The sequence below is a fragment of the Trachinotus anak genome, unplaced genomic scaffold (assembly GCF_046630095.1).
Source record: "Trachinotus anak isolate AG129_WGS33_773 ecotype Australia unplaced genomic scaffold, CSIRO_AGI_Tana_v1 ptg000013l, whole genome shotgun sequence".
Lineage (NCBI taxonomy): Eukaryota > Metazoa > Chordata > Actinopteri > Carangiformes > Carangidae > Trachinotus > Trachinotus anak.
The window spans coordinates 673,846-700,756 of NW_027273864.1; the positions used below are offsets into that span (position 1 = coordinate 673,846).

The window sequence follows — 26,911 nt, forward strand, 5'->3', positions numbered from 1 at the left end:
AGCAGGGCAGTCAGGACAAAAGTCACTGCCCAGGGAAGAAGGAAGAGAAAGTGAAGAGAAACCATGGATGTATTATAAGACCTGGATACGGCGCCGCCGCTCAGCCTTGCAGACAGTTTGTTCCAGTGGCCACTCGTGGTATTGCAGCGAAAAATCCCCTGCGGCCCAAAAAGCATTTTCCCATAGAGCGCAACAGTAAAAGAGAGGCCTGTAAAACTGTTAACAGGACACCTCCAGCTGTGCACACAGCGCAATATCAATCTTTCTATTCTACATTTTTAATCCATGTGGGTTTAATCTTTGTAAAAGTTTTTCAAAGCCCAGAAAAGTCTTTTTTCTCTGAGTGACGTCACCACTGTGTACGTGCACTCTATCCACAGTCCCGCTGTGTCTCAGGAACGAGCATGGTTGCTAGGTTACTGCTAGCGTCGTCAGGACGAGAACAAGTTAGTGTGAAAAGTGAATAAACGGCACAAAGGCGAGTTTTCTTCTACACACATCAAGGTTCATTGATTTTGTGATTTTTTTTTTTTTTGTCGCATTTATTCGTCACTTCTTACACTTTTTTTCAGGAATGTAATTGTTTTTAATCGATATATTCGCCGCATAACTGGATTCACTAAGACGCCGATATGATTTTTCTTAACTACCTCCATAAAAGTTTTCTTCAGGTATTTTAATTTTATGAGTCATTTACTTTATATGTGATAGTTTCTGTGATGTGTGAGCAGCAGTGTCTCATCCTGACTGCAGGTCACCAGCCTGTCATCCGCTCACAACAACCGCCTTATTATTTCATAGATTATTTAATGACCTTCACTGTGTCAGCGGGTTAAACTATAACTGAGTCCGGCCTGGATGCAGCGTCCTCTGGGTCAGCAGCGGTGGCCTGAGCCGCTGCAGCCGGCTCCCCCTCTCTGTCCCTGAGGGGAGGAACCGTCCTGGACGTCCTCATCATCGTCTCTCTAACTCCCCACGTCCTCAGTGTGTGCTCAGTATACAGTAACTGTTCAGAGGCATTCATCATTTAAATTAAATCTTTATAAAAAATAATTTTGATATATTTTTCATTTTCAAATCAAATATCTGTGAAACAGAACAGTGAAAAATAGAAAGAGCAATGACGGGACATAAAGCATAACTACAGCCCTGCACAGTTTTGGTTGTTTTGTTTTTTTAAAGAAGAAATGCCGTATAAATCTGCTTCTCAATGACAGAAAGTAAACGTAGTAACTTTATCTGATGAGTTGTAGTTATCTGTCACATTCAGCATCAATATCTTAAAATTGCCTAAAAGACAATTTAAATGTAATATTTTTGCCTGGTTATGATTTTTTAAAATGTTGATTCCAATGTGACTTTAGGCTCTAAAGCTTCAAACTGAATGTTGTTGCTGTTTGTATAATCCGTGGTGTAAAGCCCCGGGCCGGTCCTGTAGAAGTCTGTTAAACATCAGTCCACTAGCAGAGCACTAGTGAACGCGAGCGCCAGATCGAGAACGTTTTTTGCTCGTTCTCATTGCCCAAAGGGATGATGGGAGAGACACTACTGCGCAGTCTCTATGGGCCGCATAACGCGGAAGTAACCTGGAAGCCAGAAACTTTTTCGGCGTATGCGCCAGGTGAGCAACTTGTATTGAACTGAATGGACGCCATTTTTAGATCCGTCATCCAGTTCTTATAATACATCCATGAGAGAAACAGGATGAGAGGACCTGAGCTCTTTGATAATGCAGAGGAGAAACAGAGTCTTGATTTGAAACCTGGTTTTAGGTTTTCGTAGAGAATGAAGAATGAATGTATTCTGCATCAAATGCTGTGGTGTTTATTACATTTATTCAGTGATGATCTGGTAAATTGTATTTTTCTTTTTTTAAATAAAGATCAGACCAGTGAGCCCAAAATTTTGTCACGATAAATGTCGTTTGATTAGACTGATGAACTGGTCCCAGAGTGTATTCTCCAGTGTAGACTCAGTTCCCATGATGAGAAAGTGTAGACACAATTTTAGATTTCTTCGCTTTGACATAAATTTTCAGACACTTTATTATGACTATAAATTTACATATTTAGACATATCTACAGCTGGACTGGAGCACACTGGTTAAACTCAGCTGATTGGACACACACCTGTCTTAGTGTTAACTGGTTTACACAGACGTCAGCTTCACACACAAACACACACACACACTCCTCTGTCTCTGTCTGTGTGTCCAGGCTGAAGAAGGATGACAAGTCGCTCACCATCCCCAACGTGAACGAGGGCGATGAGGGAACCTACAGCTGCACTGTCACATCTGAGATAGACCAGGACTCATCCTCAGCCCGCCTCACTGTGTTAGGTACAGACAGAGCAGAGGACATCACCTGCCAGAGCCAGTCACAGTATCACCTGAGTACTCACATGTACTGAGAAGTAGGGTTGTCACGATACCAGAATTTCAGTAGTCGATACCAATACCTGTGATTTTCCACGATTCTCAATACTAATCCATACCACGATTAAAAAAAAAAACCCAGAACCCATGTACTTTTAAATTCACTAATTTATTGAAAACCGCTTTAAACTGTCAAGTATTTAATACCACTATAAGAACAAGCAATACTGTGCTTTATGGTAATAAATAACAACAATATTCAACTATTTACACTCAAAAAAGAACAGCAGTGGCATGGAGCCTTCAAGTATATAAAACAAACAACATTCTTCTTCTTATAAATATGCAGATAAATAACTAAACTACAGTGGTGTGGAGCCTGATCTCACATAACTAAAACCTCTAACACCAGGCACTGTTTGCATGTCGGCTTGTTTGTGTCTAGAATGGCTCCGTATTCATCCGCCTCCGATGCAAAATATTTGAATATTCGGTTCTGACGGTACCAGAAAAAGCAGGTATCGATGTATTTTTTGCGTGTTGGTATCGAATTGGTACCGGAAGTATCGGTTCTCGTGACAACTCTACTGAGGAGTCAGCTGTAACCAGACTGTTTCACTGTCTCATGATGTTGCATCAGCCCCTTTGTGCTCTAACATTCTACTAGTGAAACCAGTGGCAGGCCATGCATTTCACACCTACGCCTTCAGTGGCATCCCTCCTGAATTAATCCACCTCTTAATACCATAATTACGATGCCATGGCTATAGAAACCATCAATATTATTCAGAAACGCAGTATAACAGGGCGTTGGATCACAGACAGGTACTTCATGTAGCGAGAATGACAACCATTACTAAAGCAAGAAACCCAATTAACACAATTCAACAAGTCTCCTTTCACTGCAGCCACAGATGCACCACATACATCATCTCTAGCAGAAGCATCAAATATGGGCAGAAATTTGCTCCAGTAGAAAATTAATTTGAATTTTTTATGTTTGAATTTGAATTGCTCAACTTGAATAACTGTATTGAAAAACTGAACCTGAATAGTATAATATAAATTTTGAATTTTGTTTGGAACTGAATTAAAATAAACTTGACACTGAATGTAATTTTATGAAATTGTATTTGTTTGCTCTGAAACTGTATTTGATCCTCACTGAAATTCAACTTTCTAAATTCAGTTCTCCCAATTCAAATTGAGTTCTCAAATTCAATATCAGTTTACTGAGACGAACATAAAGGTCCTTAAGGAAGAGCAGTCCCTTTTAACTATTAACTATTAAAAGTACTTTAACACTTCGTAATAAAGTTGACCTCGACTTATGGAAAATGACTTCGGATTCAGCAGCGCTGCGTAGCCGAAAGATTGATGCCGTTGTCAGGTCGACAGTTTAGGTGGCCGTGCATAGTGACCTCGGCTCTTAGGTCAGCTCCACCCCTCGCTCCTCCTCAGCTCCACCCTCTTCTCCAAATACGGTTTCTTCTGGTTTCAAAAAATCAAGATGGCGGCGGCCAAATTGCAAACACGACGCTTCAAAACGGCAATTCGCAAACCAATGGGTGACGTCACGGTGGGTTGCCACTTGGTCACAACCAGTCACACTTTTTGCTTAGTTCACAGGGACTATTCGCTTTGAGAGCACTGTTATTTATTTATGAGGTACTACATGTCAGTGTTTTGATTTGGATGTTTTGTCGTTGCTAACCAGTTAGCCCTGGCTCGTCCTACGGCCCTCCACGTCTTGGACAGCAGCAGGTGACAGTGTTTCCTGCTCTGTTCTGGTGGAGAACATATACCGCTACACCAAGCTCACCGAGGCTGCAGAGCAGAACAAGGACTGCTGTTGCCATCTGCAGTCAGAGGGATAGCTGTCAACAATTAGCTGCGACTGAACTTTTAAAATTAAACATCTGAATATAACACCAATAGGGATGTGCCAATGTACGATGATGTCGGTGATTGACCAGTGCGATCATGCTTTTGCCAGTTAGACTTGTTTGGCTTGTTTTTCCATTTATGTGATAAATGCGCTCATTTTCTGGTGCTAAATTAATGTTACATTTAATTGGCCCTGCCAGTTTCATGTCAACATCCCCTGCATGTACACACTCAGACCAGCTGATTGTCATTTAAACTGCTTGTTGTGTGTATGTGCTGCTGCACTGATTAAACAGAGTTGAGGAGATCAACAGGCAGCGTTAATTAATAACCTAATTAATAAATGTAGAAAGAAATGAAAGGTGGGTTCCTCCCAAATAGGCCTTGTTCAGACTGCCAGCCAAAATCCGATTTTTAGCTTTTGAAGTCTGAACAGTCACAAATCACATGAAATACGATTTTTGGAAACCAGATCGAAACCATCATCAGGAGGTAGTTTCAGATCGCATTTGGACAGATGCGTCTCAGTCTGAACAGCTCCAAACACTCAGATCGGTTTTGACTGTCCGTGACGTCACTCTACGCGACGCCAGACCCAGTGTGCCAGTCCGACCGCTATTGCCGGCCTGAGGTGCGTGTCCAGGTGTGTGAGCCTTGGTCGTAGGCGATCAGTGAGCATATTAAACGTTGCTCGGCACATTCTGAAATTCGCAAGCCATTGGTCATTGTCAAAACTGCCTAGGACTACATTTTCCCACCAGTCATAGCTCTTTGGGTGGCACCACACTCGTCGCTGCACAGAAACTCCGGCAGTGAGTGCAGCACGAAGCATTGTTGTGTATAATCCTACCAGCCTCCTGCGGCGTTGCAAATGTCTAGTGCGTCTGAGATGTTCTGCACCTCTACTGGACAGTGATAAGGCCAATATACTGAGGTGACCTGCCTCCATCATGTTTGTTGTTGTTGTCGTCACTGTCGCAATTATATGACGTCAGACGCTCCGTTACTACAGCAACCAGTCAATAATGTGGCACAGTCTGAACAGAGCCATATCTGATTTGGACACTTGCTAAAAACAGTGTGGACAGTCAGCCCTAAAAATTGGATTTGAGTAGGAATCTGATTTGATCAGATTCGCCTGCAGTCTGAACGCGGCCATAGTGTTGTCTACAGTGACCAGCAAAGCTCCCCATGTACGTACGTGCACAGTACTGTTAGACCAGAAACTCCACGGCCACAATGTCCACGGGGATAAAAGAGCAGCTACGAAAGTTTTAAAAACACACAATCACTGATCGAAACATCTTATATGGAGGCTCCGACACTTAAACAGGCTTTTACCAGTTTGCAAGGCAGTTAGCTGCTTACTCTTCCTCCACTGCTTCTGCTCTAAAGGCATGTGATGACATCACTCCTTGCAGTTGTGTGTGTCCTCAGTCCAAACAGAAAGGCAAACTTGACTGGTAGTGGAAGGGGGGTCAATTGACTATTATTAGCGGGTTTACCAGCATTTAAAAGCCTGGCTTATACCTGCTAATTTTAGTGGAAAAAGGGTATATGAAAGCAAATGTGACAGGGAGAAACGGAGAGGAAAACGATGGACAGGTGACCAGTGGGAGAGGACGAGTGCACAGTTTGGCTGGTATCCTTAATCACCAATGACAAGTTCCTGTAAAACAAGCAAATGATAAAAAAATGACCACTGATTGATATGGAACAAACTTCTGAACTTTGGGAAAGTTCTATGACGTGCAGGATTATGTGATGTGGTGGCAAAAATGTTTTACCTTGTTCAATAATTGAAAAAGAAGATCTTCACGCGTCAGCTGTCTTTCTTGAGTTTAATAAACATTCATGAATGGAGTCACACAAACACAACCGAACAGTAGTACAGTCAGTGAGTGAGTGGCCTGAAGATGTTACCCAGGGCCACAGTCTTATAGTTCCAAAAACACATGCCAAATAGACAAAATACAATACTCTCTCTCACTGGATTGTCTCTGTGCTGAGTCTTCACCTGCTTGCCTCTCCCCCAACGCAATGTATGAACAACACTCTTATCACAACGAGAAGGGCAAAGACATCCACATATAGTCTACATGTGTTCTTCATTAGTTCACACAGAGGTCTTTCACACAATCATAAAGGATGTACAAAGGTTAGGATCAAAAATTTCATTAGAACTATCCGCACTGTCATTGGTTACACAGTTTTGAATAGGCACACATGAGTTATATCAAAATTTCCCATTACAGTGAACATATCAGTGCAAGTGTCAGCACACATCACAAAATATCATTTTGCTCTAGTTAAATGTCTGTCTTTGACAACAAGGATGTATAATGTGATACAAAGTAAAGGAACAGCAAAGCACCGTATGTTAGCCAAACACGGCAATGCTAGGCTAATATGATAATATATTCAGTTTAAATGAACAGACACAATAAAATGTGTTTGATATGGTTTTAATGTTGCTCCTGGGAATATCACGCTGACTCCCCTCCTCCATCAGTGGACAGAGACACTGTGGTAAGTCCAGACCCTGAGTTGCTTTTGAAAATCTCCCCGTTCTTCTTCCACTTTATGGTTGTACAGTCGGCTCTATAGTAGCACAAGTAAACACAAGTTAGCTTCTTCTTCACTCTTCAGTGGGAGAGTAACTTTAACAAAGTGAACTTTACTGACTGTTGGCTGGTATCTATGGATCCTGCACCTTATTTACAGAACTGTTTAATGAAATGGCTGGAAAAAAAACACCTTCTTTGCTGTTAGCTAGCTAACAATGCTTGAACTACACAGCTTTGCCAATTTTAGCACCCTGACCTAATGAAACATTATCTGACTGAACAGTTGAATCATCAAAAATGCAGACAAAACACTGCTGGACAATGCCAATTTCACACGTTACCTTCTTGGTTGAAGTCCGTGTAGACTCTCTCCACCGAAGCGCTGCTCTCTGAAGTCAAGCTCAGAAATAGCCAGACGCATCTTGTCACTCAAAAATGAGTTGTAGGGAAGTAAAAATTAGTCTCAAATAATCATGATCAAATGATCATATTGAGTTAAATTTACAGTCATATTAAAGTGTCTGAAAACGTATGTCAATGTGACATTTTTAATAAATTTGCAAAAAGGTCTAAAGTTTGTCAGTTTGTCTTTATGGGGAACTGAGTCTAGATTGATGGGAATATTATAAATATAATAAATAAATATAATAAATATAAATATATAATAATATAACAATATAATATAAAAATATTTTTTAAAGCATAAAACTGCAACATAGGAAAATGAGAAAAAGTGAAGGGGTATGAATAATTTTAGGCTCAACTACACCTACATCCAAATACAATAGATAAATTGATGATAATAAGATACACCTCAAGTAACAGTGGTTTCTGACTGAGGCTGTCATGGCTGAAGCCTGGAGCACAGGCAAAAGGAGCCAAAGCCAGAAACACAGAGGCTGGTGGACGCAGTGAGGCAGTTTAAAAATCTACTTATGTCTAATAAATGACAGGCAGACAGGTGGATGAAGATGAGTAGCTGAGCTGGAAGGCAAATAACCAGGAGCAGGCAGCAGGAGAAATAATCTCCTGCTGCCTGCTCCTCATGTCATGAAATAATAATTTTCAATTATTATTTCATGACGTAAAAGTGAGGCTGAGTCAGTGTTATATGGATTAAGAAGCTGTTTCTGTTTCATGTGTAAACACAACGAGCTGTTTGAGAGAGTCCTGAAAGTCCACAACCTCATAAGCTGCTGAATCCAGGTGATGAGAGGTCACACACCAAACCACACACCTGCTGAATGAGTCAGTGAATTCATCTAGTAAGTCAGAATATTTCCAGCAAAATGTAGCAAAGAAATCAAATGTAAAATGAGTTATAGTGTAGTAAAACGTGAGGGATTTATTACGACAATATAAATGACTTTATTAGAACGTTAACACTGATGCATCAGTTTGTAGTCAGCACTTTACTGTTGGAGCCGATCTGACTATAAATCCAGAAATCTGTCTGTCTGTCTTCCTGACTATCTGTCATTCTGCCTGCCTAGCTGCCTGTCTGTCTGCCTGCCTATCTGTAATTCTGGCTGCCTAGCTGCAGACGGAATGCCTGCCTAGCTGTCACATCTTTGGTGATGTGACCAAAGAATATGATGACATCATATCCTGTGGTTTGATCTACAAAATCAAAGTCATGTGACATCAGGTATATATGTGATGTCATCATATTATGTGGCTTTGATCTGCATGACATCATATCCTGTGTCAGCAGGTATATATAGGTCTGGCTTTGGTTTACAATAATTGATGTACTAACACGTATTCTACCAGATTTAATGGAGAATCGAGCAGAAAGCCAACCAGATTTAATGGAGAATCGAACAGAAAGCCAACCAGATTTAATGGAGAATCGAGCAGAAAGCCAACCAGATTTAATGGAGAATCGAACAGAAAGCCAACCAGATTTAACGGAGAAACAAAAAGAAAGTCCACGATCTGCAACAGAGAAAAAAAAGCAATCAGAAAAATACCTCCTGTGGCAGCTCAAAAAACTCAAAGATAAAGTTAAGACCACTGATGAGTTCTGGATGAACAAAGATGTTTCTAGCAGCTGGACCATAGACTGTCTTCAGGCTAAAGTCAAGACTCTTGAGGAAGAGCTGCAAGCTTCCAAAAACACTACTGAGGAACTGAAAAACAAATTATGCCTCACCAAAGCAGACAATCAAAGACTGGTCCTGGAAAATAATACACTGAAAACTAGCAACTGCCTTCAGCAACAAAGACAGAAAGAAATTCAGATCCACCTGGAACATCAGATATCTAAGTCTGAAGGGTCTTATAGGAGGAATTTGGCACGAATCACAGAACAGGCAGAAAATGTCAAGTCACGTATGCAAGTAGACTTTGAGCAGAGTCTGTTTTTTCAAAAACAGGGAGCAGCCAGAACAGTGAAAGAGCTGCAAGACAGACTGCAAGAAAAAAATGACTCTGAGTCGTTGAAGGTGTCACAGCTTCAGCAGCAGCTCTCTCTGATGCAGCAGAAGTACAAGAAGCAAGTGACGAGCCTGGAAAAGCAACTGGCAGAAAAAGACAAGACCTTGGCACATCTGGAGGAAGAAGTCCATATGTCTAGTTATCGTAACCAAGATATATACAAAGAGCAGGAATTAACAATACAACAACAGATTCAAACTATAGCAGAGCTGAAAAGGAGTGAGGACTCTCTGAATAGGAGAGTGTCCAAATTAAAGGAAACTATCACAGAAAAAAACATAGAGATCAGAGACAGAGAAGATGATATCGCTACTTTAAAATACGACAAGGCCAACATTACATCTGACCTGGTCTCAGAAAAGGAGAAAAATACTCTTCATCTGGTGATAAGAGGCCGAATGAAGGCAAACATCAAGACTCTTGAGAAGGAAAAGAGCGATACGCAAGACAGTCTGGATAAAATAAAAGATGATTTTAAAACGATGACGATAACAAACAGAAAACTGAATGACCAGATCAAAAATCTCACGTACCAAGTAAAGGCCAGTGAGCCAGACCTTGCCAAGCTGAGGGCTAAGATCGCTCATCTAGAGACATCTCTGCTGCGTATAAAGGAGGATATACAGGCGTGCATGACTGATGTCGAAAAGCCCAAGAAACTAAGGCTAAGAGTCCTCAAACTGAAAAGACACTACATAGAAGATGAGGAAAGAATCCAGGTGGATGAAAACACCAGGAAGGCCTTTCAACATCACACTAAGTGTCTACAGAGAAAGTTGGATTATAGTGCAAATATCCTGCAGAGTCACAGCAGTGAGAGGAGTAATTTACAGGATCGGCTGCTGAAAGCACACAAACATCTGATTCAGACCAGAGGTTACTTCATCAGACTACTGAATGAAAAGATCAAGACTGAGCACATGTTAAGACACGAGCTCAAAGAGGCAAAGTCAAAGCTTCAGAAGGCCACAAAGCCAGCTTCAGAGAAGCTGAGGTCCTGGTTAAATAAGAAGGTGCTACAATCGGCCCCGGTTGTCAAACAGGCTCCAGAGCAAACACCAAATTTTTACCCAGAAGACTGGGAGCCACTTGGCCCCCTTGATGATGACACCAGCGTGTCACCTGAGCACCACTACGTCATGCACATGAGCCCATTTGTGGACAAAATGCCGCCAGTTGAAGTCTAACACTCTCCCTGAACCCCTCTCTCTCTCTCTCTCTCTCTCTCTCTCTTTCTCTCTCTCTCTCTTTCTCTCTCTCTCTCTCTCTCTGTCCCCCCCCCACCCCCCCTTGCCACTGTCACCCAGTGCTTGCACATGGGGGGCAGTTGGTTCTCAGTAAATAATTGAGTAAAGAGTACGGTCTAGATCGGCTCTGGACTCTATTATTTGCTCATTTTTTGCCACCAATAAAATCAAATTCATTTCAATAATAATAAAGCTGTTTGTTTGTCTGTATCCTGTGTGTAATAAAGAGGAGATCGTACCACAGCAGCTTCATGATTATGTTCAAATGTTCCACTTAGTGCAGTCGGAGATGGAGCCTCTGAAAGGCAACTGCCTGGGCCCCCCGAGGATATTATGGGGCCCCCGAGGGCTGACAAACTTTACTCCACAGCAGCTTCTCAAAATGTGGCCCTCTCCTCCATAAACAACCTACGACTTGCAGTGACCTCTCAGGAGGAAACCTCCTGGTGATCAGTCCAGAGCCCCATCAGAGAGAGGAGATCAGGCCTGTCCAGAAAGGCTGCAGATATGTCTCTGACTGCTTTTATCAATGAAAGTAGCTGAAGGTTTTACCAGTCACCAAATCACTAAGTTACCAACACGACTCAGTAGGAAACCTCCTTCAAGGGGCTTCAGGTGTTGATGAGCACCGACCTTATAATGTGGGTTATTTACTACGGGACAACACTCATCCACAGTCTCATGAAAAGTCTATTCTCCCACAGTGACGGTGCAAATAACCACACCCTCTCTTCTTCTGAGGAAAACCATCATTTTGACAGTTTGACTCTGACTTGAATTAAAGGTTCCACATTGTATAAAATGAGATTCCCATGTGTTTTTGGATCATACAGCAGGCCTTAGGTTCCATGTCTCTCTGGAGTGCTCGTGACAACAGGTGGGTGAGCCTGACTGTTTCTGAGTGATCCAGTAAAAATGTAGCAGATTTCAGGTAGACACTCAGAGAAACCACATCCTGTAGGGTTGGATGGTGGGCTGAATTTAAATGAAGTATTTCCCTCATCAATTCACACTCACTTCCCCATAATGACAAAGTGAAAACAGAACAGGAAAAACTGAAAAATCACAGTGACAGAACTATTCAGACACTTTGCTGTGTACTTAGCTGAAGCATGATGTCTCAGTTAGTCCAGGTCCAGACTTCTTCAGGTCAGAATGATGGAGGTCAATCAGCTGAGTCTACCACAGTCCAGGTGTAGAAACATCTCAGAGATGATCCAGAGAGATGGAGGAAACTGAGTTAAATTTACAGATCCAAAAATCTGTTTTAACATTTAAATGTTCTGTGTCAGTGCAATAATGGGCCTTGATTGACAAGTCAATTTAAATGTTGACATTTTATAACTGTGAGATTATTTCAGTGTTAAAAGCAAGTCTCTCGGACAACCTTCTTCCACCTGTGCAATTTTGCCAAAATCAGGCCTATTCTGTGTCTAAAGTAGGGTTGTCACAAGTACCAATTCAATACCAACACGCAAAAAATACATCGATACCTGCTTTTTCTGGAACCGTCAGAACCGAATATTCAACTTTCCCGCGGCGAGCCGTGTCGATTCTTGGCGGAAGTGACGGGGGCAGTGTCCGCGTGTGAGCAGCACAGAGCAGTCAGCGGCGCTGAAGAAGAAAACCTGAGCCAATAACAATGGCTTCAGCAGGGGGGAGCGGAAACAACACGTCGGCTCCGTGACGAAACAGGTACGAAGAGTCGCGAGTGGAAATGTTTTGCATCGGAGGCGGATGAATACGGAGCAATTCTAGACACAAACAAGCCGACATGCAAACAGCGCCTGGTGTTAGAGGTTTTAGTGATGTGAGATCAGGCTCCACACCACTGTAGTTTAGTTATTTATCTGCATATTTATAAGAAGAAGAATGTTGTTTGTTTTATATACTTGAAGGCTCCATGCCACTGCTGTTCTTTTTTGAGTGTAAATAGTTGAATATTGTTGTTATTTATTACCATAAAGCACAGTATTGCTTGTTTTTATAGTGGTGTTAAATACTTGACAGTTTAAAGCAGTTTTCAATAAATTAGTGAATTTAAAAGTATATGGGTTCTGTTTTTTTTTAATCATGGTATGGATTAGTATTGAGAATCGTGGAAAATCACAGGTATTGGTATCGACTACTGAAATTCTGGTATCGTGACAACCCTAGTCTAAAGGATGCTGAAAAGCTAGTTCATGCATTTGTTACCTCAATACTGGACTACTGTAATTCTTTATTGTCAGGTATGTCCTGACCCATCCCTTAGTTATGCTGCTATAGAGCTAGACTGCTGGGGGATTCCCATGATTCACTGGGCGCTCTCTCTCTCTCTCTCTCTCTCTATTTCTGTCTCTCTCTCTCTCTCTGTCTCTCTCTCTCTCTCCCGCTCTCTCTCTCGATGACTTCAGGCCATTAACTTTGTATTTTTTTCTCGCCTGTAGTTTATGCTTCTCCTCTCTCTCCCTCTCTCTGTCCTCATTCTGCAGGTATCTCTGCCTCTGGAGCAGCAGGATCCAGATCCACCACTACTCATCTTTACTATTAACCACTGTTACCTGTCATTATTATTGATAACACCATCACCTACACAGCTGTTAATGGTCTCTCTCTCTCTCTCTTCTCTCCTCTCTCCTCCCCCCACCCCCTCTTTTTATCTTCTCCTAAACCCAACCGGTCCAGGCAGACGGCCCCCCACCCTGAGCCCGGTTCTGTTGGAGGTTTCTTCCTGTTAAAGGGAGTTTTTCCTCCCCCCTGTCACCAAGCGCTTGCTCTTTGTGGGAACTGTTGGGATTTTCTCTATAACAGAGTAAGGTCTTGACCTGACCCTGTAAAGAGCCTTGAGATAATGTAGATTATGATTTGGCGCTATACAAATAAAATTGAAATTGAATTGAAATTGAAAATCTCTTTTTAGAAGAAACAGTAAGTTGAAGTGAACATGATGCTGCATGATGCTGCAGATTGTGATCTATAAATCATGAATATTAATAATTGACTGTGACCAACAGACTGTGTGGACATGTTATTAAGCAAAGAGTTGGATTTTCACATGGAAAAGATAACCCTATGGCTCCCTCCAGTGGTTTTATCACAACATTGCAAACAGACTCAAGGATTCAGAAAGTCAGTCAGTAAAAGATGCAGGAGGGCCCTGTTACCTTCAGGATGGACATAGAATCATGTCATTCTGCATAATCACCTGTTACTCTCTTCGCTATGGAACACCAAATGGCTCAAAATTCACCAGGTGTTCATTTAACTTTGGAAGACCAACTTAATCTCTCAGATGTTGAGGATGCTGTCAATGATAATAACATTTTTTTTAGTAAAACAATGAATGTGATCATTGTAACTGTAATTGTTATTGTAATTATAACCTCAGATATCCAGCAGGGAGCTCTCTCACCAGACATATGACAGTGTGGTTTCAAAACTGGTCAAACATGCTTTGCTGATAACATCAACTCAGTGACTAAATGTTGGGTTTTAGATTCCAAAGATTCCTGTTTCAAGGCTTCAGGCCACAACTTAAATTCTTTTTCACTCAGTTGTTAATGTGAATAGTGTGTTTATCAATTTTTAAATCAATCTACTTTACATTTTTCTTGCATCTAGCACAAACATTCACTTGGATTCAATGATAAACTGATTAGAATTTGGTGATCAAAGATCTAAGGTCATGGTGACCTCACAAATTCATACTCAGCGTATATATGGATATGGATAAAATGAAGTGATGGCAGTTTATATCCAAAAGGTGAGAGATCAACTTCACTGTGAGATCACATCTCGCTGTACGGCTGTGTTGCGGGATATACAGTTTTTGTCTTGTGTAACCTAGGTTACTAGGCCCTTATTAGTAGTCCAGTTTACCAGTTAATTGATTAGATCAATAAATTAATAAATTCATATTTTTTTGTGACAGATAAATAAATAAATAGGGTTTGATTTAAAATAATCTTACATAAAACGAATAAATAGGATTTATGATTAAAATCATAAATATGTCAATAAATAGATTAAAAACATCAATATACACAAGTCATTTATCTGTTTTTTAAAAAAGAGTATTTTGTTTTATTTCAAGTGTAGCGAATGTGCCTTTCTCAAAGTGTACAAGATTCAGGGGCATGAGGAGTTCGCGGGATAGTAACGTCGCTTAACCAATCAGACGCCGTCAGGGCGTACTGCAGTCGTTTTTTTCCTTCTCTCTCTGCCGGACCTTCGTCGAGGTGGCTGCATGCTAACCCTTCGCTGCAGATATTACAGTTTTGTGTGACAGAGCCAGATATTCCAACGTCTGTGTGACTTTTATCACCGGCGCAGAGAGCGAAATTCCTTTTCTTTTTGCAGTCGGTTCAGTAGCGGACTGTGTGTTTTGAGACGGAAGCGAAGGATAACGTAAGTTGTGTTTATTAGCATCCGTGGCGCTAGCTCAAGCCATTAGCCACATGTCCTTAGCTAAATTATATTTGTGAAGTTACACATTACTGAACTCCCGTGTCCCTGTCTCTTAAAAAGCGGAACCTGGACTGATGAGAGCCGTGCACTCTGCCTTGTGCCCGGAGTGTGTGTGTGTGATGCTTGAGCCTCTGGTGAGTAAACTTTATTGATAAAAGTCCGGTAAATGGCGTTGAAATGTGCATCTGCTAATGTTAATATAGATGAACAGGCAGTGAATTCATGTGTGTTGTGTTTAAAAAATTGTTTTATATTACGGTGTTTTATCTGCATTACCCTCACTCCGTGTGTTTTTTTTTCTGAGAGTGAGTGGCAGGAAAAAAATAAAGAGATGAACGGAGAGAAATGTTCAGCCATTCTGTCTCATGTTAACACTGAGAAATGTGTTCAGTTAATTTAATGACAGTAAAGACGAGTTAAAATGAATATTAAGAAACGATGTTACAATGTACATGTGTTTATATGGATTTATTTACATTTAAAAGTGTATTTTGTTTACATGAACATTACAGTAACCCTCTTTTTGGCCCTTATAGGCCGGGTTTCTTTTCTTTGTATAGATTCCTGGGTTGAGATCTGCATGAAGACAACTTCTTCTGCTGGGATTCCTCCCATTCTGTAGAGGTAGAAGGGAGCCTCAGTGGTTGTGGCGAGCCACCCAAAACAGAGACTGATTTATTTTAGAGACTGGGTTTATTGAAACTGTTGTTGATATGTCATGTGTGTGCTGAAGATTTGAATGTATTTTTTTTTTTTTTAATTTTATATATTTTATTTATTTATTTATTTATTTTATTTAAATCAACACAATATAACACTTAAAAACTTACCTGTTGGTCATGTGAATTCTTTACTCTGTCACTTAATGCACATTGCTAATACCCCTTTCTCCTGTAGCGATCTAGACTTCTGATTGTTCTGGTCCACGAGGTAATTAATGCACTGATAAAATAAACTGTATCTCCCAGTCTTTACCACTAACAGTTAGAGCTGAGGCAGGTTACACTTGCACTAAAAAAAGACAGAGAAAAGACCTGTTGATATCAACAGGATATCAGCAGTGGTGTATTAGAGGAATTATCTGTCAAAAATGAATCATAAATTATTAAAAAAAGGAAGAGAAATCCACCATTTAAGTATTCTGCAAACATATAAAGCTGGCAGTGGCAGCAACGGAGCAGACATGCAGCCAGTGTGAACACACATGTTTTTCCGCAGCAGATCAGCAACACATCCATTTTGTCTCTGATATAATGGTACATGAATTATCATGAATTCATGCATGAATTCATTCATTACTTCATGCAATAATATCTCATGAATCATTGTGAGTTCAATGTCTTTCATTCATGCATGAACAACACATTAATTAAAGCAACCAAGCTAGGCACATTTTTGAACTTTCTTGTTCTTATACATTGTTATTTCACAGTTGTGCCATTATTAGTAACAGATTGTTCATCAGAGTTAAAAAAGGACAAATTCACCACTATAGCTGAACGGCCAGAAACATGATGAAGTCATGAGAAACTAATGATTACCGGTAGTTAATGATGACTGTATACAGTAGTATATACAGTATTAGTACTACTGTCCATTTACCTGCAGGCTACTGTGAAGAAGATATGAATATGCTTAATGAGCTATGCGATGAGATATTTCAAAATAAAACAGGAAATAAAGAGTCCTGAAAGTCACAGAGGCAGATCATGACAAAACTAGTGAGATGTCTAAAAATAGCTTGACAAACGAGGCTGACGTTAAAGGGAAACTTAAATGATAATATTATCAACAAAAAAATACAGAGACTGATTCTGTATTTTGATCCACTTATAGTTGTGAAGAAGTGAATCCCATGTAAGACATCAGTCTGTGCACATTGAGGAGGAGCAGTTCTTCAGAGATAAGAGGGTAGGCAGATACATTTTAATGCTCTAAGAACACAGTAAAGTGTATAAGTGTACTACTACTTAGTGGTGAAAGTGACTGAAGCATAAACCTAACACGGGGAAACTTTTCTGTTATGTAATTTACCAGAATGTGTGGAGAGCAACATTAAATGAAATCATCAGACATCTACATGATGTCTGCGATCATGATGTCCCTCTTATTTTACCAACATCTACACAGTTTCATTACAGCTGACAAAGACAGGCTTTGAAATTCTGCAACATGCTGGACCTGCCTCCTGTTTTTCAGGAGATGAGATGTTACACCTGTGCTCTGCTCCAAGGTTCCACATTGGAGTGTAACTATGTAAGATCTGTGATCAAATTATTTAACATTATTTTACTCAGTTAGAAAAAGAAAAATCAGTTGCTGATAGAATTTCTTACATTCAGGAAATATTTTAGATTTGTCTCATTTACTTATTCTCAGTCTTTTCTCCTCCCTCTTATCATATTGCATCCTGTACAATATACAATGTAAAGAAGAACATTGTCATGTTCATACACAACAGTTCTCAACTGAAGCCGACATTCATGTGTAGTGGATAAGAAATTTGAAACAACAGAGAATATGCACTGAGAATGTAAGGAGTAGAAATAAGTAGTACAGGGTTTTGTCTAGGTTGATTGTGCGGTGATCGATTGGTAACGCCTTAAGGCTCCAGTAGTGGGAACCGCGCTCCTTTTCCCTCACTCAGTACACACGAGTGAAGGCGAGAGCAGTGCGCTGGTTTTCTTCATTCATCTCCCCTCACTACTTCCCTTGTTTAAGGTAATTTCCATACATAAGGCACTATAAACTTTTGGTTGCTCTTGGTTGTTGCTTTGTCATAACAGTTCATTGTGTTAGAGTTTTAGGCGAACTCCGTCGCAGTGTAAGCTAGCTGCTGCTATTGTCTCACGCTGCCGCCAGACGTTTGTTCCGCCATTGTTTGCTTTTGAGTTTGTCAGTGAGAGGGAGCTTCTGCACAGTACTTAAAATATTATTTCAAAACTGTATAAAAGTGAAACTCAATATACATGAGTGAAGGCGAGAGCAGCGTGCTGGTTTTCTTCATTCAGCTCCCCTCACTATTTCCCTTGTTTAAGGGCACAACACATGCACCTATGCTGACATTTGTATGTGATTAGCTGTGATCCACCGTGTCTTAACGAAATGTTTGTCATTCACTGTAATTCAAAGGTATTCTCACTGAAAACTGAATGACGTGCGCCAACAGAGGGAGGACCTCGTGTATGGATTGGTAAATTTCATCCAACTCATCTGATTGTGGAGAAAGTAGAGCACATGGACATCCTTACGGTGCGTTCACACCAAACGCGATGGACGCGATGAACGCCACAAGTTTCCATTCAAAGTCAATGTAAATGGCTTGTATGGCGTGTATCGCTTGAAGTTGAAAAATTTGAACTTTTCAAGCGACATCGCGTGACGCTGTGCCGCAACATCCAATCAGCGTTGATGTCCAAACCACGCCACCGACGTAGTTACGTCAGACGCGCATTTCAAAAAATGGAGGAGAAAATTATTGTGGCTGTCTGTGGATACCATGGATGTATTATAAGACCTTATTCTTATAATACATCCATGGTGGATACACGGAGCTATATGACACAACGTCCCACTTTTACCGGGACAGAAACAAAAAAGATAATGCCTGGAAGAAGGTTAGCAAGAAGGTACAGCTGGATTGTGGACGTCTTAATATCAGACGTCCACAACAGATAAAGCGCAGCTACGGTTGTTAACTCAGCCATGGTTGACGAGAGAAAGAAATAAAACAGCGGGATGTGAAGAAAATAGCGGGAGGTGGATTGCGTCATCACACGATGAAGCGATGATCACAAATGTGACACAAATGTGTCGAGCGACGCGATACTCGCGTTACGGGCGATGACATCGCATCCATCGCGTTTGGTGTGAACGCATGGTTAGTTTTCAAATGGGTTGTGATGATGATGCCAGAAAACCACTTCTAGATCAGCTTCCTCTGATGAGGACAGACCCATGCAGAAGTTAATTTCTCTCTGTCCTCAGTGTCCACAGGTTCAGTTTCTTGCTTCTGACTTCCTTCTGCTGTTGTTGACAGGTGATGGTAATAAGATTTTTAAAAACAGAATTTACATTAAACTGGGATTAAGTGATGGATCAACTCTGGTGCAGTCATCACCTTCACAATGTAACATGAAAACACCTGGAACTGGCCACCAGAGGTTCACCCAGGAGCAAAATTAGACTCATCATTCGTAGATGGACACTGCTGTTACCAGTTCAGAAGTATTAGTCTTACAAACTCTTTAATGTGTACTGAAGATTTGACAGTTTGATATCTAAGTCATTGTCATTAAGAAACTGTTAAATAGGTAAACCTGTTGTGATTTAATTGTACTGAGCATGTTTTTTTTCTTCCAAATTTACCATGTGCCTCACAGGACACGTTATCAGTGTTATTAAGACTGAGACAAGACACATAAGGAAAGCACCAACTTAAGAAGTGTCAAATGATACAATGAATGTGACACTGTGTGTAAAAGTAGAACAGTGTCTCTATGTAGTGCAGCTACATGCACTTGGAGTTTAGTGTGTGTTGCTGATCCAGGGTAGGTGTGAAGTCAGTGGAGCTCTGTCCAGACTCTGCTGCTGCAACACAAGAGTCAGTCTGGACACACTTAAAAAACATATCACACAAAGCATTTCAGAAGATTACATCAAAACCCATATTTTATTTTATGTATAGCAATACCATTTACATATTAAATAACACTATAATAGAATGCTTTGATATAGCTTTCAACAGAACAAATAAAAAGAACTCCAACCTTTTTTTCTGATTTCATGTTACAAAAGAGGGAGGAACAGCCAGCTTTTCAAAATGGGTCAGTGGAGAGGAAATTAACCAGAGAGCTGACAACAGAATCAAAGAAGAAGAGCGGGTGACATCTTAATATCACAATCACTGCCTGAACATTAATGGAGGGTGTGAAGCTGGAAACTGGAATCTGGTGATGTGAATGCAAAGACACCTGGTTTCCACAGGATCCAGTACCAAAAGTGATGCCATGTGTGAGTTCAGGTGAGAGAGAATGACCTGACAGTGTGTGTGATGGCAGATCAGACAGTAACCTTGTGAGAGTTCTGTGATACAGATGGTAAAAGAAATAACTTTTGAGTTGCCAAATCATCAAGAGAAATACTGGAAATGTGGTTAGAAATCAGAGAGAGGAGACATTTCCCCTGACACAGTCGATACAGACCCAGTTTCCAGAGGAGGTCCAGTTACAGAGGCAACAACATACAGGATATGTACATTTCTTATTGATAGTACAGCTGCATGTGTGTTTCAAAGGCAACACAACACTTTTCAGTCGGAAAGATCACCATGATCAGAATGAAAAATGGCCTGGTCACAACAGCATCACAGCAACATTTCAGAAGTTAGCTCATGTCACTCGCCGGGAACACTCGGCGTGTGCTGCATGTGAGCTGCTGCAGCTTGTGTGTGTGTGTGTGTGTGTGTGTGTGTGTGTGTGTGTGTGTGTGTGTGTGTGTGTGTGTGTGTGTGTGTGTGTGTGTGTGTTTACACCGGCTGCATTGCTGCTACTTCCAGCTCTGTTTTCCTACATAGAGTTTTCAGGCTCCTTAAACATTGGATTTCTTTTTATTATCAATTAATTTCTGATTTATTTCTGTCAGAAAATGTCTCTAAGACTCTGTCTCCACATGCAGCTGCTGAAAAGGTTAAAACAGATATTTATATTTTTCATGCCCGTGTCATGTTCAGATTCAGCCCAGGCACTGAACCTATAGTGGAAAGTGTTGGTTTTATGTAATGGTGTTGGTGTGAGGTCAGTATGACATCAGCAGGTCTTTTCTCTGTTTTTGCAGGGAGACGAGCACCACGTGTGGAAAAACAGGTGAGACACAGGATCTCTAGCATGTCTCACACACGTATCACGCAGCCAGTGTGTCTGCTCTAACCCGTCAACATGGCCCCCGAAATGAACACCAAGATTTTCTGCACACGCCACGCAGCCAGTGTGTTCCCGGACTGAGGCATGAGGAAAACATGCAAACTGCAGGTGTGAACCTTTGCAGTCCTGTGGACAGTAGCTGAATTAGTAGATTAACTGAATGAGTAGAATTGAACATTTCAACTTATTGTAATATCAGTGACTGGGAGCAAACCAGTGTAACCAGAGTAACAACATGTTATGGGTTAGCTCAGCAGACATCAGTAGATGCACAAATGAATTTTGCTTTGCCTCTTGCTGGTGTGACCAGGCACCTAGGCAAAGTGGATATAAAAAAAAATCTAAGAAAATTTTGTGTAGATGAAGACTTTATAATGTGGCCCTGTTTCAGAAGGAGCTCAACAGAAATAGAAATATTTCACTTCTGTTCAGTTTACCGACTGATGAATCTGATAGTGAAGGGAGACTTTGAATCAAGGACACTGGTAATAATACAGACACAGTCTGAGGGGGTGTGGGGTCTTTGGTAAAAGTTTCTAAACATAAAATACATTTGTCTCCTTTGCTGCTTTGCCATGTGAAAAAAAAATCACACTTTGATTCAAAATGCAAAACCACAAGTGTTCAATTCACACCATTGATCACAGAGGTACAGAATATCATTTCAATTTAAAATGAGAACATTCTCATGTCAAAGTAACGTAGTAGTGAGAGAGAGAGATTACTGCAGTTAAAGCAGGAAACACTGGAGTCTCTGCTTTTTGTTTTTAGGCCAAAACCACAAAAAATACATCTCTGGAGACAAGTGAGCGAGGGTTGTAAACTATGTACATAAGGCCTTGGGAGGTGGGAGTAAGCGGTCACACCTCTGACAGCGAGCACGGATCTCCACCTGCTCTGTCTCTTCAAAATACGGTTGAATATGAAGTTTTTTTTTGTTTTTTAGTCCAGTCACTTCAAAAAGTTACAACAGTTTACAAATGATCTTTTCAGGTGTGTGCACAACAGCAGTGAAATCAGATCTGGTTAGAGCTGTGGATTTTATTGACACGGTGGGTGCTGCGCCTGTGTGACCTTTGTGTTTCTGACTGGTTTAATGAGAAGAGCCGCGTGTGACTTGGCGAGAGGTGCAGGTTTGTGAGGATTCAAGGGTTTCTGTAAATGTTTTATCACAAACTAGGCCTGGGCAATATCCGAAATCTCGTCCAACCCAAACATGAGATATGATAATATCACAGGGCCGTATCTAATGTGTTTAATGTACATAAGGATTCAGGTGTAAGCGGTGCTGCCACTTTAAAGTAAGCAAAGCAGTGAGATGAGGACGGGATTCTGCAGCAGCACAAACTGCAAAACTTCATGTTCTGAGAAATCTTGCATATGGCGGGAAATATCATGACATTCAATATTATCGAGCCTAGTGCCAACCAACCCCATGAAAGGACCAAACCTAACGATGAGGTGATGCAAAGTATTGGACATGTGTCCTAAGTCTGATTCATTTTAACGTGTCCTACTACTTTTTCAATGTAAATGTCTTGTGTAGGAACCAGTGGGCTTGGACAGGGAGGGGAGGTCTGAACGTACAGACAGTCTAACACCTTGTCCACAATAAGACAGATACAGGCAAACATCCTTCGAGTATGACAGAGGAGTAGGGTTGGGTACTGCTAGAGGGTTGGTCATCAAATCCATTTTCAGGTTCTTGTCACGTTATCCGAGTAAGAAACGAAACCGAAATGCGTTGAAATCAAAAACCACCTTTATTTTCAGCACATTTGACATGAACGATGAGGCATTAAAATAAAGAAACATGGAAATGTTCTTGCAAAGCAGAGTTTGAAGATCTGAATATTGAATGTTTTCCATCTTTATTAACCTGTGTTGGATTTGTTAGCACTGATTAGCTGATTTTAATGATGCCACAGTTTGTCATATTTCTTTGAGCATTAGCTAAACACCCTACATGGGAGCTGATAAAGACAGTGAAGGTGTTGAAATCTTAAACATCCAGCTCTTCTTACCCAACCCTACAGAGATGGCAGACTGAAGGAAAATCCAGCATCACAACAAAAAACATTACAGAAGAAGCAGGTACCAGGTTTCAGGTTTCCAGTTTACAAACTGAGGGAAATCTTATGGGGAAATATTTCTTGTCTGTCCTGAAATGAACAAGTGAATGAATCAGTTTTTTCACTGTTGAGACAATTTAAGTGCAGATCAAATGAATAACCCACTGAGACTTGACTGACACTGAGAACCCAAAGACTGTTTCAAACCCTGTTTTATGTTTCTAAAACGGGAGCAATTTGTTGCATAGAGCTTGGTTGTTGAGTCTGCTGTTTCCCTACCTAACCCTATAATGACACATGGTTGCATGTGAGTAAATGAAGGCTCCACACACAGGCCTTTGTGTTCTTTATCTGTGGCTTGTCTGTCATGACTGGAAAAATCAAATGCGTGAGGAATGGCGTGAGGTTGCATCATCTGCTGTAGTTCATCAGATGTTGGTGGCATCTGTATGTGTGTATTTGTGTGTGTGTGTGAGAGGGATTAGATGACGTAGCAGCATACAAGACCTTAGAGGACTGAGGAAGTCCAGGTTGCTGTGAGAATTGGAGTCATATTGGATGGATTGGAAATCAACCAGCCTGCGGCGAGAGGCCACAAAAGACATGTACAAAAATCACAAAGTTATTATGATAAGGATATATTTATATATGTATACATACAGTATTTCCATATATTAAAAAGCATAATATGAATTATACAAAGAAATAATAATCCAAGTTCACAGTAGCAGTTGTTACACCACCTTAGATATTACAACATGGGTGTGACTTGCTAATAAAAGAACAAGAGCGACAACGAAACAAGGCAAAAAAAAAGGTGAAGGGGAAATTACTTTTAGAAAACAAGTGCTGCTTGTATGTGGCAACAGGTTTGGAGTAGATGAGCAGGGTGGAGGAGATTATACTGAAGTCGACCAGCATTTTGTTACTGAGGCTGAGAGTCTGTGCCATCCTCCGTCCACTGCCGGACATCACGCGGTGCTGTAGGTGGCAGGCAGACGAACAACGTCCTTCACAGAAGCAGTTGGTTTAATAATGGCCACAGCCGTGGAATGTCAAAAAAAAGTAAAAAAACATCAGAGCTTGTGTGGAGAAAAGCCAAGTGAGTCAGCTTTAGTATAGGCAGTAACATTGACATTATATAGTGCAAACAAGAAAGAGACAGAAAAGTGTTTCTTGTTGCCCAGCGACACTGCTGTGAAACTTAAAAATGCAGGTGCAACCCTTCAGTAGGAGAACATTAAGACATAAAATGGCAGAAAAAAAAAATAAATATCAAAAACTTTATCAGTGTAAAAAAGTAATCAGGTTATTCAGTTAACCAAGAGTCTGGCAAAAAAGGCCTCAAAAAGTCTTGTCCCACAATAGTTCCTTCACGTTTTACAAAGTCGCCTCCCTCGTGGGTGTAGGGACCTCGCAGGGTGTTTAGACCCATGGGACGCCCTTGGCTCAGCTCCGGGCTGCTGACAGGCCTCTCTCACACCAACGACTCCATACTCTCTGCCTGGGCACACTGGTTGGACATGGACACCGCGGCCCCGTTAATGTCCCTGGCCAGAAGTCCAGAGCTGTTCTCCTTGGTGCTGACGAGGCTAAGCAGAGCTTTGTAGAGGTACTGGTACTGGTCCTGTGAACCGGTCACAGACAGACGGGGACAGGGACAGAGAGGAGAACAGGTGAGGACAACATATGACCACTAAGCTTCTTCTTCTTCAAGCTGTATCTACAGTTCTGCGGTAGCTCAACAGGTTTGAGAAATCTGCTTTGTACCTGCCAGATGTTGTTATGTTCAGATTTACTTTAACTCCTTGGAAACAAGAAGCCTAACTGCTCACTAGGGCCTGTTAAGGACCAGAGCAAACACACTGGGTACAGTTGTCAGACTCACAATGTCTGTAAAGACTCCTGGTCTCATGAGGTTGATCATCTTGGCCACCTGATAGACATCGACGGCGCCCTCGCTCTCCAGCTGCTGAGACAGGGTGGTGAGGGCACAAAACTTGCCAGCTGACACCGCTCCCAACCTGACACACACACACACACACACACTGTCAGAAAAGTCTCATCAAACTCCTCCACTGCTTCATCAACACAGCCTTGGTTTTAAAGGGGATGAGGATCTCCAGCTCGTCTTGAAGAGCAAAGCTTCTGTGGTTTTAAATTCAGTCTTTCCTGAGCTCAGCTAACACTTTTCCTCTGGTTTACATCATCAGCAGCAGCATGTGGTGCTTTCAAATGTGGTTTCACTTCCTCCACAGGTTAGAAATGACCTGATGTTGCAGTGCAGAGACAATCATACGATCATGTTTCATGCTTTTCTAACATGATGTCACACAGATGTTAGTCACCTCCTCAGTGTGAAACTGAAATGTAAAAGAAAAAAATGCTGCACCGTTTTTCAAAGTGGTTGTTGTTCATGTGTTGTACGTCGTTTAACCCCGTCAGTACTATTCTTATGGTGTAGTCTACCTCAGCTCCTGTGTTGGAATACAAGCATGTTCTGGTTGAGGCCAGCAATAAACCAGAAACAGCTGAGAGCAGCTGTATGTACAGTAAACGTTACTATTAGGTGATGCTTAAAAATTGGAATAGAACGCAGGGTGAGAGACGGCTCTGAATGGAGTGTAAATGACGTGGTGTCCACTGCTGTCTGTGTGTGTGTCCTCAGGTGAGTATAACTTGGCTCTGACCCTCCACTAAACCAGGTCTTGTAAAGCTGGCAGTTTACTTTATCAGAGGTAGATTTAATCCTCTGCTCAGTGGACTCAGTGGTCTCTTCCTGGTTTAGGGCTACGTAGACCTCTACTGTTGAGAAGACAGCAGCTCAGCCAGGGAAGGAAGACTCTCACTGGTTAGGAATGCAATCAAAAATTTATTAGCAAGTGTGTCCACCTGAGGACGACAGGCTCCCTGGAGAGCACTGGGTCACCTTCACAATGTGAGGGGCCTCCTCCTCCTCCATTAGCAGCCCTGTCAGCAGTGCAGCAGAAGCCGCTGCTTACAACCCACGCCTGGTTGAATAATGAGCACAGACAAATAGGATAACAGCCTCTTAGCCTCTTAGGTGCTGTAGGACAGTTGCACCATAGCAACCAGTTAAAGCACTCGCTTTTCTTCATTATTCTAATGAATAAACATAAGCAGAGCTGCTCAAGTGTCGTTCAAAATCACTAATTTATGTCAATACAAAAGAGACTTTCCTTCATTTTAATTTGGGCAGTTTGTTGGGCTAAGTGTTGTATCTGTGCGTGTGTCTGTGTGTGTGTTTGTTTGTGTGTGTGGGGTGGCTGGGTGGGGGGTGGGGATAGAGACCATCACTTGTTGCAGTTTAAGTTAAGCAATATAAACCTCACTTTTTCTTGCCATAATGGGCAGTTTTATTTCATGTTCATGTGCTGTGGTGAAGAGCAAATAAAAAGTCAGACTGACTCATCGTGGATGATGGTTGGTCCATCGCGGGCAGCCGCCTCCCCTTTAATGACGTTGATGAGCTCAAAGGTGCTGCTGATGGGTGCATCAGGGTTCGGCCATTTGGGGCACTGAAAGTGACGAACCTCTAATACGTAGTCATCCTGGTCAGACAGAGGGCGAGACAGGCAGAGAGACAGCAGGAGAGAGAGAGAGAAGAGTTAGATCAGGGCAGTTTGATAACGCTGACATTAAACTTCCACCAAAACAATGACACTGAGAGTTTCTGTTTCTGACAGGGCTGTTATCATTATTGAAAAAATTCAAAACCAATATTTCACCACAATAAATCACCTCTTAACCTTTAAATGAAATGTTGTTGACACACAAGCACAGCTCAACATGCTCTACAAAAAAGCCAAAGGTCTGCCATAAAGGATTTCTTCTGTCATTTTTTTATGTGTTCCCCTGAACCACAGCTCCAATTGCTGCAAAATTTTCTTTAGATCATCATTGGAACAGGATCATCACAAGCATCAAACGC

General features: G+C 41.3%; 2 protein-coding genes and 1 long non-coding RNA gene across 6 annotated transcripts in view; 1 reads left to right on the plus strand and 2 right to left on the minus strand.

The window, feature by feature from the left end:
• Positions 1-513: 513 nt before the first annotated feature.
• LOC139630085 (uncharacterized) lies at positions 514-7,974 on the minus strand. Its single transcript, XR_011693106.1, has 2 exons — positions 7,173-7,974; positions 514-6,865 (listed from the first exon to the last, which is right to left on the minus strand). It is a non-coding gene; the product is annotated as an uncharacterized lncRNA (long non-coding RNA).
• Positions 7,975-8,582: 608 nt separating this feature from the next.
• Positions 8,583-21,236, plus strand: LOC139630082 (uncharacterized). Its single transcript, XM_071493190.1, has 6 exons — positions 8,583-12,212; positions 13,185-14,906; positions 15,027-15,100; positions 15,503-15,590; positions 15,864-19,989; positions 20,802-21,236. Exon 1 carries the CDS (start codon positions 8,610-8,612, stop codon positions 10,455-10,457), a length of 1,848 nt encoding a protein of 615 aa, XP_071349291.1. The 5' UTR covers positions 8,583-8,609; the 3' UTR covers positions 10,458-12,212; positions 13,185-14,906; positions 15,027-15,100; positions 15,503-15,590; positions 15,864-19,989; positions 20,802-21,236.
• Positions 21,237-22,631: 1,395 nt separating this feature from the next.
• Positions 22,632-26,911, minus strand: part of LOC139630080 (receptor-type tyrosine-protein phosphatase gamma-like) — a 454,916-nt gene continuing 450,636 nt past the window's right edge. For all 4 annotated transcript variants that reach the window (XM_071493181.1, XM_071493178.1, XM_071493179.1 and 1 more), the window contains 3 exons: positions 26,389-26,531; positions 24,848-24,983; positions 22,632-24,586 (listed from right to left, as the gene is read on the minus strand). In XM_071493181.1, coding sequence (XP_071349282.1) covers positions 24,437-24,586; positions 24,848-24,983; positions 26,389-26,531 — 429 coding nt within the window. In that variant the 3' untranslated portion in view covers positions 22,632-24,436. The remainder of the gene's footprint in view (positions 24,587-24,847; positions 24,984-26,388; positions 26,532-26,911) is intronic.

Excerpts from the sequence above, each read along its gene's own strand:
- LOC139630082 (XM_071493190.1), top strand. The coding sequence starts at position 8,610 with ATGGAGAATCGAGCAGAAAGCCAACCAGATTTAATGGAGAATCGAACA.